Raw genomic sequence first — 16,514 nt, forward strand, 5'->3', positions numbered from 1 at the left:
CCCCTCCCCCTCCTCCTTTTTCTTCTTCTTTCTTCTTCTAGGTTTATAGTAAATTCTCGGTAAGTAAAGTTTCTGCCCTTCAGAATCTTGGGTCTTGAATGAACATCTGGATGGGATGCTTCCCTAATGGAGCTTGTGAAAGGTCTGGGCCGGTGAAGCAGCTGTTGGCAGAGCTGCTGTGATTGGATGGCTGGAGATTGGAAGCCAGAGCCATTTGTCTGTAGCAACATTTCATTTGCTGTGAATTGCTCTGAATCTTCTTTACCTTCATGGGGCCTAGGGGCCAGTGTCGGTGAGCGGAAGGTGTGGGGCTGGGAATTGTGGAAACAGAGAAAGCAGTCATGACATCACGTTGATAATTTAGGTGGCGTGTGTTACCAGAAGAGGAAGTGATAAAGGGCGATGTAACTTGGAGACACTCCCATTCAGAAACTATGTATTCCCAAAGACAGTGTGACGCAGAAGGAAGCTGTATCAATCAATGTTCAATAATACATCAGGCCTGTTTTACTTCTTAGTTTTTTCAACCCTTTAATCATCTTTCCTTTGTTCTCGTTGGATATAGAGCATGAGCCCATGGAGGGTGTAATTGCTTAAGAACCTAAAATTACTCGAATACTGATAGTGTATTGAGGCAATAACACAACTTCAGACCCATTCAGTTATGAATCCATAGCAGATATTACTGGTAGTTAAAAGAATAAGATAGAATGATGACTAGAGAAAGTGTTTACAGAATGCCTTTCTGCTTACCAAAAATTAATAATGGGGTTATTTTTTATAATCTATTTTCCTGACTCTTCAGAAAAGCATATTCCTATCCTGAGGACATGATGAAGTGAATATGTAAGTCTTTACCTTGAGATTTTTTTTCATCAGTCCAGCCTTCTGTTAGTTCCTAGGAGAAGGCAAAGGACAGTCTCTAGAATGTGGGTATAAGTGCTTAATGATGGTCCATTTTGGAATATTTTGGGAATTAGATGCTCTTCAAGTGATTTCAGAGGAGGGCCAAATTCTTTCAGTCTCTCTAATCTGCTGTTCTCAGCTCCGGCTTCAACTTATTCTGGTCCCCTCATGGTTGTTAGATGGCTGCCAGGAACCAGAGTCGCCATTTGCTTCCATGTTTGCATTCAGCTGGAGGAAAACACAAACCCAAGACCCCAAACCTTTCCTTCTGACAGAAGGACATGGATTTTTCTCTCATTTTTTAGTTAAATTGTTTTTTACTTATGATAAAACTCACTGCTTTTGCCATTATTAAGACATATTGGCTACAAGTTAAAGAAGCTGAATTTATTAAGGCAAAATGTTATCAGTTTTATGATAGATTGGTAGATTGTATCAGAAAGGCAACATCGGTATTTCCAATGCTACAGGCTTTTCCATAATCTCGCCACTACTGCCCCCTCTCCCCCGCTGCCATCAAGAGATGGAGTCTATTTCTGCCCCCTGCCCCCGGAACTGAGTACTATTTTGCAATTGCTTTGAGTAATGGAATGTATCTTGACTTTCGTGCCTGGTTCTTTCTCTTGGGACATAGACTTTGGGAACCCTGAGATGACACGTCAGGAGTTTGACTCCCTTGAAACATCCCTGCTGGCCAGAGCCTGTGGAGGAACCTCATAGGATGTCTGAGGAGCTGCAGCTATTCCTGCCCTCAGCTACTGGAGTTTTCCAGGCCCAGGTGCCAGACATTTAAGTGATTGAGTCATCAAGTGATTCCAGCTTCCAGCCTTTGAGCCTCAGCGGCTGATTCTGAGTGGAACAGAGCTGACCTGTCCTCAGGGAGCCCAGACTCAACTGCAAATCTCTTGAGTGAAAATATCGTGTCTTCAGAGAGTCAAACCTCACTTCTCAGGGGCACAGCTCTCAGATATAGGGGGACAGTATCAGTCACTGAAGAAGGGCTGAACTAAGAGAAACAAAACAAGCCAAATAAATTTATATACATATAAACACTGAATTTAAACACTGCTTTTTTTATAGCAGTTTTCTGTAATGCCTGAGTCTTATCAATAAGAAATGGGTTGTCACTGGTTAACCTTAGTTAGCACCAAGTATGATGTGACATCTATTGCAACCCTCATTCTTATAAACCTGTCTGACATTTTATTGTCTAACTCACGATTAACAATGAGGATTGACGTATTAATTGTGGCATTAAAATTGAATCAGTATTAAAAATCTGATTTAATATTATTCATAGTGATATAGTTTAAGTGTTCCTTATTTAGGCCCTGACGATCAAAGCTCTCAAGTGAAAAAAACAATGGGTCCTTTTTCATACATAATGTTTGGATTTCACATCCTATTAAATATATTGGGTGTATATATGGTCCACCGTAAGGATTGAGAGGAAAAAGAAATTTTCTATTTCCTTTTTTTCCCCTCTTTTCCTGTGAAAAACACCATTCCAATCTCAGTAGAAAATCCAAGATCTGGAGGCTCTTGTAGACCCAAGAGGCAGCCACTTAGGGGGACAGGGTCACACTTGGTCACTTTGGTACAATGAAAGCAAAACCAATGCTTCTGGCCACTTTTGGCTTTTGTCCCAGGCACACATGTTATAAATAATAAATCACCCATTGATCAACCTTTATTGGCAAGGAGATGGGCTGGCTTTAGGCCACTTCACAGTTCGGATAAAATTTCATCTATCTATCTATCTATCTATCATCTATCTGTCTCATATATCATCATCATCTATATCTATTTATCTATCTACCTGTCATCTATCTACCATCTACCTATCATCTATCTACCATCACCATCTGTCATTTCTCTCTCCCTACTTCTTACTTCCGTGTGTGTATGTGTGCGCGTGTATGAAAAGGATAAAAGAATCAACTTAGTAACTATGAACACTTTTAATTGACTTTCTCCTAGCTCTAACTCTGATTCCAGAGGTTTCTGGCTGAATTCATTTATGTCAGCCTGGTGCCATGTGCTCTTAAAAAATCACAGGCAGCAGAGACCTCCTTGGTCTTCAAGGGTTGCAAATGTTGGGCTTGCACAGACTCAAAGTCACAGAGGAAATATAAAGCTCCTGCTAGGACAAGGACTTTTTGACATGCATTAACTTCCCCCTGCACAACTCAAGCCAGGGAATGAGTCCTACTGCTTACTTTTGGAAAAGTTAAACCAGCTATTTGGTTATGGACAAATCATGTCTGTACCATATCTCTGCCTTGATGAACTTTACTATTTCATTCTATGACGGTAATGAAGTGGAAACACTGTCCTCAAAGCTACTTATTTATATCTCTCTTAGGGGCTGGAGCATTCCTGGGAGGGGACCCAGAAAAGTGTATTCCTACAGTAAACAAGGCAAGAAGGACCAACTTGTAAGTAACTGTAGGACAATTCATATGAAAATGTCTGTCTACCATGCTGCTCTAGAAATGAGCCTCTCATTTGCACAAATATGCATGAACAAGAAGTCGTTTGGTTGTTGCTAAACTTGGAGAAAGAACCATGAATTTTAGACTTTGAGCTGAATTAAACTATGTAGAGCGAAGGGGAGAAAGTTTTAAAGGAAGATGGCAGCCAATTTCTTTTGTTATTTAATGTTTTATTTTTTCAAGAACAGTTAACATTTACTAGGCACCTATTGGCCTCAGTCACTTGCATCTAAAGAGCAAAGCTAATTTACCCACAGCCCCTGTTCTTTTGAGTGGTTAGCCTTACTTCCTAGCTCTGTTAACAACTATTCTACCATTGGCTTCAATTTTAATAATCTAATCCATAATTGTCTACTGCTCCCTGCCACGTGAACAAAAGAGTTTGGGGGGAATCAGGCGAGCAGTTTACATTTTCTGTGGCTATTTCAAGTAATTGGCTCCAAAGTGAAATTATTGAGTTGGCCATGGTTTATCATGTTCTGAGGGCATGAAACATGGAAGGAAATGGGCCCGTAGAAAGGGTTGGTATCCAAGAATGTGTGAATGTGTGAGAATCCTATAACTTTACCTCCACTGGCCTAATATCCTGAGTCACTAGATGGTCAGAAGTATAGATAGAGTACAAAAGGAACAGCTGATGTACATTCATACTAGAAACCAAAAACAAGATGAACAGCAAATGAAATAGCTTCTATCCAAATAAAATCTCACATAGGTCATTTTTATACATACGTGGACACACACCCACACACGCACAGACACACGAGAAGAATGTGTGTTTTGTAAGATAGGTCCTTGGAAAGACATTCTTAGCAAATATGGATGACAGATCAATTGTAATTTATTTTCTTTTAACACTGTATCATCATAAAGAAAACTGGTATAAATGAAAAAATCTATTTCAAATATCTACATCTAAAATTTTAGGCAGTGAAAAAGCACTTTGTTGACAAGGAGTGTGGAATGATGGATGTTAATTGTCAGAAACTGCTGAATGCCTTGCTTAGTTGCCACAAACAAATTCACATATCTGAACGAACAATACTGCTAAATATTCCTTTTTTCCCAATTTTTTTTCTGTTAAAACATACTGCGAGAAAGAAAAGAAAAACTGGAAATCCATACATCTTTCAAAAGTTTGAAATTGAAGCAATATTTAGAACCATAGATGAGGAAACGCTGCAGCATTGGTGTAATATACACAATGCGCTTTTCTTCTTTAATCTGTAATGTACATCAAATACTTTACAACAATGCATTAACAAAGGGCAAGAAACATCTTGCTGTACAGAGGAACCCGAGTGCAACTTGAAGCCTAGAATCACAACGGATGAAGAGTAAACAAAGCGTGAGAAGCCGTCCCTCTGAAGTGTGTGAACCACGTGCCTCTGTGCTTACAACCGTCACCCTGACCGCCTTCTGTGCTGCCTTCAGCCACATTCAGTGGAAAGCACTTTTTGGACTCTCCAGCCCGCGCTAGAAAGGTGTTGTGCAAGGTCAGATTGAGGATCACTTTCTATTGACTTTCAAGTTAACGTTCGATTCATTTAGCTTTCTGAAATAGCACTTAATGTTTCCTTACTGGTTATGCCAGCCTTCCTATGGAACAGGCTTTAACAAACTAAATTTGCAGGGGAAAAGAAAAATAGCAATGTCTGTGGTCTTGCATGCACATGCACTGTTCCCGGTGCTGCCTGCCTCACACCCAGGAGTCGGGGGACGCGGGGTAGTGGCTCGTTTCATAGTTCAGTTCACTGTAGGGACGGGCAGCGGAGTAGAAGTCGACGTAGTTGCCCGTGGACTTGAGTCCCAGGTGCATGTACTCGCTAGCCGGAGGGCGGTGGTGGACCTGGTCCTCGAAGAAGGACTCGTCGTAGTTTCTCGTGGAATTCGGAAACGGCTGGTAGGTCTCGTAGTCTTTTCTGCTGGGCTCCTGTGGGACTGGCTGTGCTGAAACCTGCCCAGAAAAGAAGATCCACCTGGGTTAGCGCGTTTGCCCTTGACCCGTCCTCCCCTGCCGCCGATGCGCTCAACCCTCTCTCAAAGTCAAGGCTCCGAACATCCTCCATGCGGTTACCAGTATCGAGCTTCTCCTGATTGACTTTCCTTTTTCAAGTTGGTTCCTAAGTCCATGCGCTATCATTCTAGGTAATCTTTTTTTTTTTTTGAATTATTATTATGGTAAAGTATACATAACATAAAATGGACCATTTTAATGGTTTTGTGTATAATTCAGTGGCATTAAGTACATTTGTCGCCTGGGCCACCGTCACCACTATCCATTTTCATAACTTTTTCATCATCGCAAACAGAAACTCTGTATCCATTAAGCTTAAGTCCCCATCCCACCCTCTTTTTGCAGCTTGTTGCAACCGCTGTTCTATTTTCCATCTCTATGAATTTCACTAGTCTAGGTACCTCATAGAAGTGGAATAATAGAGTATTTGTCCTTTTGGGTCTGCTTTCTTTCACTTAACACAATGTCCTCAAGGTTTATCCATGTTGTAGCATGTGACAGAATTTCCTTCCTTTTTATGGCTAAATAATATTCCATTGTATGGAGAGACCACATTTGTTTATCCATTTATCCACTGATGGACACTTGTATTATTTCCACCCTTTGACTATTGTGAATAACGCTGCTGTGAACATGGGTGTACCAGATTCTGTTTGAGTCCCTGCTTTCAAGTTTTGGGGGGTATGTACCAAGAAGTGGAATTGTTGGATCTGATGGTAATTCTATGTTTAACTTTTTGAGAAATTGCCAAAACTGCCATGAGAGGTGAACCATTTTACTAATTAACCTTTTTCAAACTAAAGAGGTATACACTAGACACTACAGAACACAAGTAATTTACATTCATCTTTCCTGCATTTTTTCCATCACGCCTGGGTGCTGTAATCCCAGACAAAGAGAAAGTGAAGATGTACAAGGTCTAATGGTCACTTGGGCATCCTCCTGCCAGGTCGGAGGGCTGTGATCAATACCTCTCTGGAGGATGGAGGCTTCCTGGTAATAGGGCCATTCCATTACACCTGCCTAAGTGACCAGGTACCACAGCCTCAGAAGGATACAGAGAAGCATGTGAGAAGAAGAGGGAATCCACTTCAAATACTCTATGCTCTGGAGAACCAAAACATTTCCTAACTTGGTTCAATTAAGAATTGATGGGACTCGAGAATAATGTGGGATTATGAAGACTTTGGTTAGGGGAGAGGGGTCTTCAGACTTGTCCAATGTCCCCCAGCCCACCTCAGTGTTCCACGTTTCCATTCCTGTCCTCTGCAGGTTACTGCCTGATGTAGGGGGCCTTTAGGGGCTAAAGGGACCACAAGATTCTTCAGGATATGTGAAGTCTAGTTAGTTAGTTAGTTCCCTCTGCTTGGCTTTAAGGACAGTAAAACAGACAGTGTTCATAGGCTGATAATTAGCATTTATATGTTGGGGGTCTAGCTATCCCCTTCCCACTGCCTCTGCGGTCCCTTCCTAAGCATCACGCTCCCAAAGTGAGGATACCCACAAGGCATGGAGGAAGGACCATCCCCACAGCCACTGCATAATGGCATCCACAAAGCAATGATTGTGCAGGAGGTCTGGGGGGAACGATGGAACACTCCTAAAAAAGCACAGTTTGATCACCTGCCAGTGGACTCGGTAATTCCCTACTAATGTAACTAAGGTTCAGCATGGAAACATCTTCTAGAAATTGGTCTTAGTTAGCAGATAATGATTTGTAATTAGCACGTTGTGTGTGAATGAATGCTTCTAATGGCCTGCCCGTAATTCTTCTCTCAAGTAAGCGAAACTCCCTCTTTTATATGTAATTGATTTACACTAGTAATCGACCTGCTCTTCAAAGAAGCGGTGAACTTCATCATAGCTGCCATCCAGGAGGCCTCACACTTCCAGATAGTGGTGGCTGAATGAATGAGGTTTCTGTCTGCCTGTGAAAGTCCTCAGAACGTAAATGTGTGTTAGCCTAAGAGCCTGGTCATGAGGGGGACATTCGGAACTTCAACATCTGCAATTAAACATTGCTGAGACCACGTGTACCTGATCACTGGGATAGGCTAAGGTGCCCTGTGCTGGTCTTTGAAGAGCTGAGCGCTACGTGGAACTTCTCCGCTGCATCTCAGTGCTGCTACCCAAGTGTGGAGCATACAAAGAATTAGAGTTGGGAGGTATGGAAAAATTACACAGGGAGGGAACTAGAATTTACTGGCTCTATTTCAGTGGGCACTATATTCAACATTTAACAAATTCTTCTTTGTTTACTCTTGTATATGTATGTATGCATACATATATGGATGCATGTTTATGTCTGTATATCTATCCATCCATCCATTTATCCATCTATCATCTACCTATTTATCTATCTAATCCATCTCCTTCTCTCCCTCCACCCTTCCTCTCTCTCAATTTCTCCCTCCCTCCCTCCTTCCTTCCTTCCTTCCTTCCTTCCTTCCCATCCATCCATTTATCCATCCAATTCCCAATTTATAATGAAGAAACTGAAGGTCAGAGAAGATAAGAAACTTGTGCAGGATGCCATGGCTCGTGGTGGGGTGAGGCTGGGATGTGAATGCACACCTAGCTGACTCCAAAGTCCATGTTCTCTCTGAGACAGGAGCACAGTCTCTGTTGAGCCAAGGTGGCTCCACCTCGGGGGGCAGGCAGCCTCACTGAGTTGACTCCAGACCCTGTGATGAGAAGGGAGGCCATGGACAAAGGAAACCAAGATGAGGCCTGACTTCTCTGTGGTGGTCTCAGTAACCAGGGGAGGGGCAGTGCTAGAGCTTGGGAGGTCTTCAGGCGAAGCCTACTTACGAGGCTCGTGGCCCTCCTCCACGGTGGCTGCTTCTTTCTTCTTTTTCTTTTCTGGCACAGCCTGTTTCAAATTTCTTACTGCTGCTATGTTCTCTCTGGCTGGTGGACATTTTTGGGTTGAGCACAAGCTTATTTTAGTCTCATATCAGGAGTTACCTTCTTCAGTTCATTCGTATTGTTCATAAGGTCCCATATCACCCCCTTCTCAGGTTGAGTTCTGCAGTTCAGAGAATTTGTGTGAATGAACCACCCAGAACAGCTGATGGTGGCAGAGCTGTGTTTGAAGGCATTAAATTTGCTCCCTGGCCCCAGTGGTATGGATGTTGGCTGATAAGATGCATTCACTGCAGAGGTATGTTGGCTGTATTTTGTCATTTACTTTAAGAGACTATCTGACAGTGTTCAAGATTAGGCAGGTGAAATGCTCCCCAATACCAGCCTTCCCCGTAGAGGAGCTAAAATAAATGCACTTTTTTTTTTTTTTTAACATCATACAGTGTGGACAAGCCAGATTTCTGTAAAGGAGGTGGAATGATGCTCATATCCCACAGTGGTGTATTCTGAATCTGAGTCTCTTGTGGTCCAGAGGAGCCCTGGCACATCCAAGGAGCCTGAGGCTGTTGTCTGCTCTGCTTAAGGCAGCGTCCTCTCTGGGAAGGGCAGGTGCCACCAGCTGGCTCACGTGGCCATCACTGGGGTCCACACTCTCGGCGCTCCGCCCTGTGGCTTCTGCTCCCACAGAGTCATCCTTGCTGAAAGCTGAAAGCTTTCCTCAGCAGCAGAATGTTTAGTGTAAGTTACGAAGGACACTGCTCCTTCTTACCTCCCACCCCTGTAGCACGCTGATGGAAGACTTCTTTGTATTCCTCACTGAGTTCGCCCACAAATTGAACGTATTCCTAACACAAGGGAAAAAGCCGCCCACTACAGACCTTCAAAGTCTACTGCACAGTGAAAGCTGAAGACTCAGGGTGTTGTCATTATACGATGAATGAGGCCGTGGTGAAGATCAGTGCTTCTCAAAGTGTGGTCCCAAGACCAGGAGCATCAGTACCGCCTGGGAACTCGTTAGGGGTACAAATTATTGGGCTCCATCCCAGACCTACTGAATCAGAACATCTGGGGTTGGGGCCCAGTAATCTGTGTTTAACAGTCTTCCAGGGGATCCTGACTCACCCTCAAATTTGAGAACCAGTGGTATACAGGAGGGCACATGGGACAAGAGGACAGAAGAACCAGGCTGGAGTCTTTGCCTCTTCCGAGCTTCTTTGGGTGACTGGGGGCGAACCCTTACCTTCCTTGAATCCCAATTTCCTCAGCTCTGGGGATAATTTTATTTGCCTGCCCACCTGGCAGCCAGACTGAGGAACTCAAGATGCCATTTTTATTGTTGTCAGTAATAATTTGAAAACCAGCCAGCAAAACACCAAAACCCTTTGTTTCTAGTTTATGAACAAAAATCCTATTGCCAGCGGGATACGGTTAAATATGCTGTTTTTCTTTATAAGTATGGGATAGACTGGTAGAAGCTCAGCAGGGTTTTTGAAGGGTTTGAGTACTTAACTCTTAAAATAATATCTGTGACCCCAAACATAAAACCGAGGATCACAAATCTTATTTCACACTAATGGTTGTTTCTTCTAGGAGTCCTTATGCTCGGAATTCACTGATTCGAAACTGGAGTGGCAGTTAGTCACGTGGGGTGTGCCACAGCTGCGAAGCTGCCTGGCTGCTTCTCTGCTGAGTCAGGGGAAGCCCGCCTCCCAGCTCCTGCCCCGGCCCCTCCCTTGCTTGGCCACGCATCCAGGGCTGTTGCCTTATTTTCAGATCTCACTGTCTTTTGCCTCATCCCAGAGATCCCCCTGAAACTAGTTTCCCTCGGTGAATCACTTCTTCTCTAAGATGAATCTCTGTCCAGGCTCCTCTGCAAAGCTCACGAGGCCCAGCTTTGACACCCAAACTGAATGGACCCCAGCACATCCCTCCCGGTTAAATTTTTCAAGCTGGCCATTTACTAGCTATGAGGTTGTGAAGTGGCTTTTAGCCCAGAAAAGTTCCAAAAACAAAAGCCATCTGTGATAACCAACCATGCTCACATGGGCAGAAAATCCACATCATGGATGCTGTTTACAAGGTCATCTCCAGAAGCACCCATCTGGAAGAGGAGCAAATGGCCAACTTTTTTGAATGGTCAGGATGGTCTTCCTTTACCGAATTCCCAAGAGGGAAGGCTGTAAGTAAAGTCAAAGTGTATCCTGATAACAGAGTCCAAAACAAGTAAAAGCTTTATTATTTTCTCAAGTCACTGGAGTGTCATAATGATTTTCTTGGAAATTTTTTTTGAGGTAAAAAACAACTCTCTTTGGTGGACAATTCAAAAATGTTGTTTGATATTAGAATGGAGTTAACAGTCCAGTTGCCCCCTTCCCTCGGCTGGACCAGCTGAGGGAATAATGATGGCACTTAGCTATGGCAACAGGACTCAGTTCTGCTGGGGGCCGGCCTGCAACGTCTCCCCTGTGCTGACAAGTGGCTCAGAGCTTGCTCTCCATCCAGACTGAGTTTCAGTACATCCACCTGAGACACCGTGGCCTTGATGTTTCACACCAAGGTTGAGTCGAGTTCATTCTAGGGCCTCCTGGGCCCTAGAATGAAAAGGCTGCATACAATAGGCGGGAAAGAGCCGCCCACTACAGACCTTCAAAGTCTACTGCACAGTGAAAGCTGAAGACTCAGGGTGTTGTCATTATACGATGAATGAGGCCGTGGTGAAGATCAGTGCTTCTCAAAGTGTGGTCCCAAGACCAGGAGCATCAGTACCGCCTGGGAACTCGTTAGGGGTACAAATTATTGGGCTCCATCCCAGACCTACTGAATCAGAACATCTGGGGTTGGGGCCCAGTAATCTGTGTTTAACAGTCTTCCAGGGGATCCTGACTCACCCTCAAATTTGAGAACCAGTGGTATACAGGAGGGCACATGGGACAAGAGGACAGAAGAACCAGGCTGGAGTCTTTGCCTCTTCCGAGCTTCTTTGGGTGACTGGGGGCGAACCCTTACCTTCCTTGAATCCCAATTTCCTCAGCTCTGGGGATAATTTTATTTGCCTGCCCACCTGGCAGCCAGACTGAGGAACTCAAGATGCCATTTTTATTGTTGTCAGTAATAATTTGAAAACCAGCCAGCAAAACACCAAAACCCTTTGTTTCTAGTTTATGAACAAAAATCCTATTGCCAGCGGGATACGGTTAAATATGCTGTTTTTCTTTATAAGTATGGGATAGACTGGTAGAAGCTCAGCAGGGTTTTTGAAGGGTTTGAGTACTTAACTCTTAAAATAATATCTGTGACCCCAAACATAAAACCGAGGATCACAAATCTTATTTCACACTAATGGTTGTTTCTTCTAGGAGTCCTTATGCTCGGAATTCACTGATTCGAAACTGGAGTGGCAGTTAGTCACGTGGGGTGTGCCACAGCTGCGAAGCTGCCTGGCTGCTTCTCTGCTGAGTCAGGGGAAGCCCGCCTCCCAGCTCCTGCCCCGGCCCCTCCCTTGCTTGGCCACGCATCCAGGGCTGTTGCCTTATTTTCAGATCTCACTGTCTTTTGCCTCATCCCAGAGATCCCCCTGAAACTAGTTTCCCTCGGTGAATCACTTCTTCTCTAAGATGAATCTCTGTCCAGGCTCCTCTGCAAAGCTCACGAGGCCCAGCTTTGACACCCAAACTGAATGGACCCCAGCACATCCCTCCCGGTTAAATTTTTCAAGCTGGCCATTTACTAGCTATGAGGTTGTGAAGTGGCTTTTAGCCCAGAAAAGTTCCAAAAACAAAAGCCATCTGTGATAACCAACCATGCTCACATGGGCAGAAAATCCACATCATGGATGCTGTTTACAAGGTCATCTCCAGAAGCACCCATCTGGAAGAGGAGCAAATGGCCAACTTTTTTGAATGGTCAGGATGGTCTTCCTTTACCGAATTCCCAAGAGGGAAGGCTGTAAGTAAAGTCAAAGTGTATCCTGATAACAGAGTCCAAAACAAGTAAAAGCTTTATTATTTTCTCAAGTCACTGGAGTGTCATAATGATTTTCTTGGAAATTTTTTTTGAGGTAAAAAACAACTCTCTTTGGTGGACAATTCAAAAATGTTGTTTGATATTAGAATGGAGTTAACAGTCCAGTTGCCCCCTTCCCTCGGCTGGACCAGCTGAGGGAATAATGATGGCACTTAGCTATGGCAACAGGACTCAGTTCTGCTGGGGGCCGGCCTGCAACGTCTCCCCTGTGCTGACAAGTGGCTCAGAGCTTGCTCTCCATCCAGACTGAGTTTCAGTACATCCACCTGAGACACCGTGGCCTTGATGTTTCACACCAAGGTTGAGTCGAGTTCATTCTAGGGCCTCCTGGGCCCTAGAATGAAAAGGCTGCATACAATAGGCTGTGCTCACTCTCTCGGGGCAGGGATGCCATCTTGGTGTGTTAATTCCAATTTTCTTAAATGCTCAGAATACGCTTGGGTGAAAAGAACGTGCTTCTTAGAACCATTGTGGACTGTCCTCTAAATCTAGCAGTCTGTTGGAATGTACTTCAGCCACATTGTGCGATGCCAAGGACCCCTGGGCCACACCAGGGTGTTTCTTCATTGCCAACAATAGTGGGATTCCCTGGAGATAAAGGCTGACGTAGAACAGGCTGATTCTGGTGATGAGCTTCTCTTGACCTATAGAAGCTGAAGACTGATCTTATGCTCTTGGATGCAAAACCAGGGTCCTATCACATCCTGACAAATATCTTTAAGAGCTGGAGACACTGGCTCACTGTACCTGATATTTGCTGGAAGAAAAAGCATTGATTTCCATAAATAAAGTTGGCATTTCCATTTTCCTTTATGTTTGGGTAGGCATGCTGATCTGCAAATAGTTGGGGGCCACCCCTGGTGACCTCTTGTCTAGAGCTCAGGCCCCTGTTTGTTTATTCACTGACTTCTTTGCTTTTAGCAAAGACCAGAACTGTGTCCTCCTCCCTCTTCCCTTAGAAACCGTCTTGCACCAGACATTCTACCTGCTGGAAGGGAGTTCCTCTCCTCTTCAAAGATGCTGCCCTGCTGGGTGGTGAGAACTGATCAAAAACACACATTTCCCTTTCATGTTGACTTTCATCTGGTTACTGTGATCAAGTAAACAGCTTTCAGGTTTATCTTTTCAGTACTATTTTCATGACACATGGCAGGAATCTAGAGCGTCAGCAGAAGCCAGTTCTGGAAACGATTACCAGTAGCCAAGAGTTATAAAGAATGTCAGTCTTTCTGTGATGACCACCACGGGGAAGGAAAAGTATGAGGTTATTCATCAGTAAAGGAGCAGAGGTGGTGCCTTCTTGCTTTTATAGTTCCCCTTAGAACCAGAGAGAAAACGAGCCTTCAACGAATATTTGCTAAATAAAACACACGCAAAAACACAGATGGATTCTTTAAGTATCTACAAGCCAGGGTTCCTCAAATTTCAACATCCACACGGATCAGCTAGACACCTTGATAAAATGCAACTCGGATGCAGAAGACCCTGAACGGGTTAGGGTTAGGGTTAGGGGCCAGAGAAGCATCTCTTCTGTGTTTCTAACAAGCTCCCAGGTGATGCTGTTGTTGCTTGTTTCCCCACTAGCCTGAGCGGCGAGGCATAACACCATGCCGTATATTCAGTGGTTTACACTGAACTTGATGTGTCTATGTTATTAGTAACTGTCATGTATAATGAATGCTTTCTTCCGAATAAGAATTGGCTGGGTTACAGGAGCTACTTAATCCATGTCTAGTAATTAGACAATTTTTCTAGTAACCAGCATCTTACACTTGCCGTAACTAATACCTGATGCAGCCAAAAAACAAAAGATTGCTTTCAAATCTGAGGCTGTTCTGATGACTGCCACCACCCACATGTACGCCGTGTCCCACGTAAGCGGAGAGCAGCAGGGACCATTATTTTCTTTTTCCATTTTTTATGCATGTTAAATAGAAGCTAACTTATTTTTTACACTTCCAAGATATTTCACAGAACTCGAAGGAAGAAACGAACACCAACGTGCTAGCTCTCTTTTACCTGGTTATGTTTGATGTCTTCAGCGGGCGCACCATATGAATTCCTATACAAAGTTGAAATTCCAGTACTTTGAGCTGAAAGCAAAAGAGAAACAAAAGTATTAGCACCGAACGCCAGACTTCAAATGAGGAATGATGGTTATCGAGGCCAGTTTTGCCCTGACAAAGCTTGGTGTCTCATGGATCATTCCAGATGGAAGAAATTCGTTAGCCCTGAACACTTCATTTTACATACAGACATTAAGAAAGAAGAACAGTTATTCTATAAAATCCCCGTTGCACGTCAGCCTCTTGCAATAACATTCAGCTTGCAGATGGGGTCAAGGCAGGTGCATCAAACAGATGGTCATCTTGCCAGTTCTATGGCCTTGTTTTCTGGTGAAAACTGGCAGATAATAAAAGCATGTCACCTGCACTGAAGCATGCAGGAATCTGGATCGGCCGCTTAGTGTTTATCTGGGGAATGACAAGAATGAAATTTCTAATTTGAGCTCACAGAAGTGCTTGATCATCTTTGAGACAGTTCACTTCTCAACGGCCTGAAGGATGGGCAGGAAGCACCACCCGCCTTTGCCCTGCGCATCTGGGCGGCTGCGGCTTCGGAGTCCTGTTCAACACAGAGACGGGAGACTCCCACCCTGTCTTGTGACCAGCCTGTGTTCTAGACAAAAGGAAGGAAGGTCTCCTCCGGTTGCCAGCAGCTTCCAAAGTCCTGGGCAAGATGCCCACTTGCCTGCCTCCTCACCTGGGGCCCTTTAGGCTGCTGTCACAGGCCTAGAGGAAGGGCCCAGGGCAAGACTCCCCTCATAGCTGCTAAAAGGTCTTGGTTTAAGAAAGCTCTGGAAAAAAACATTGTCTGTAGAGTGTCAGCGGGTATCTAAAACACTCTAGATATCAAGAAAAATTTATCTTTTGCTTCCAGTATCTATGGGATCATAAAATAGGATGACACACCATCTATTCTCTCAGAGATACAGGCCACCAAGTCAGTATAATCTATCATTCCACCCATGTTTATTACTAAAAGCACATAATAGCTGTGCAATAAAACTCCTCTTGGGAAATTCTGCTTAGAATGTGAGAGCTGAGAGCCCACTTCCCATTTTAAAGACCACTCTGACAGACTCTCTGGCTGAACGCCCATCACTGCTGTCTCTGCATCACCATGGAAACTGCCATCCCTCGCCTGGACCACTGCTACAGCATCCTCTTCTCAATGGCCCGGCTTCCACTCTGCCTAGCCTGCTCCTTCATCCCCCCGTTCCCATCACCTGAGCGATCATCATGTTAGACAGACCGGATTATGTCACTCAGTTCCCTGCCCTTATGGTCTTCGAGGCTCCGTGTGATCTGGTCCCGTCCTGACTTCCTGCAGAATTTCCTGCTCTTCTTCCCACAGTTCAGGGGGCTGTGCTGGCCCTCCTTCCTGGCTTGAGCATCCAAATTTATTTTGCATCAGGGATGTTGGACTTCCTGATGCTTCTCCCTGGAACTTGCTTGCCCCAGCCTCTGGACTATCTCTCCTTGTTGATATTCGGGTTTCAGCTCAAACGTCTCCTCCTTGACCGTGTTAGTTAAAGTTACCCTGCCCACCTGGGGCCCTCTATCTCATTACCCCATTTATTTCCACCATCACACTCAACGCCAAGTGCTACTACCTTGTTAGTGAGTTTGTTTCGTGTTTACCTTGTGTATTACCTCCCTTCACCTAGGAGATAAGAAGCTCCATGAGGACTGTCCCGCCACCTTTGTAGGCTGCCCCAGCAGCTGGGACAGTGCCTGGCCTTGAGGGATGCTCACACAGTGAGTGTGTTCTTTGCTGAGTGAATGAATGAATGACTAAACCTTAGAAAAATCGGCCTTCAGAGCTATAACCTGCTGATGGAAAATGTTACTCCAAGGATAAGGTGAAATTTTTTTTCTATTACTCAGAATAAAATACATTTTTTTTTTTTTTTGGTAGAATGTGCATTTTTATAGCCTTGGCCTCCCTCCCTGTTGTGCTTGTGGCTTCCGAGCTGAAGATGTTTCTACTGGAAGTTCTTTCCTCCTGCTCTTTGGCGCACTTCACCTGTTTAAAGGAGACTGTGTAGCTGAGATTGAACTCGTGGCCTTTCTGGATACATGAAGCACGTGTCTTCATAGGTGCTCTGCCATGTATGTGTCCGAGCAAAGTGTCAACTTGTAGGG

The 16,514-nt window shown here is 44.3% G+C and overlaps 1 protein-coding gene across 3 annotated transcripts in view; it reads right to left on the reverse strand.

The window, feature by feature from the left end:
• Window positions 1-4,481: 4,481 nt before the first annotated feature.
• CTNND2 (catenin delta 2) overlaps window positions 4,482-16,514 on the reverse strand; it is a 950,773-nt gene continuing 938,740 nt past the window's right edge. For all 3 annotated transcript variants that reach the window (XM_007456448.1, XM_007456447.1, XM_007456446.1), the window contains 2 exons: window positions 14,326-14,399; window positions 4,482-5,358 (listed from right to left, as the gene is read on the reverse strand). In XM_007456448.1, the coding sequence (XP_007456510.1) occupies window positions 5,101-5,358; window positions 14,326-14,399 (332 nt within the window). In that variant the 3' untranslated portion in view covers window positions 4,482-5,100. The remainder of the gene's footprint in view (window positions 5,359-14,325; window positions 14,400-16,514) is intronic.

Source organism: Lipotes vexillifer, unplaced genomic scaffold (genome assembly GCF_000442215.2).
Source record: "Lipotes vexillifer unplaced genomic scaffold, Lipotes_vexillifer_v1.1 scaffold458, whole genome shotgun sequence".
NCBI lineage: Eukaryota > Metazoa > Chordata > Mammalia > Artiodactyla > Lipotidae > Lipotes > Lipotes vexillifer.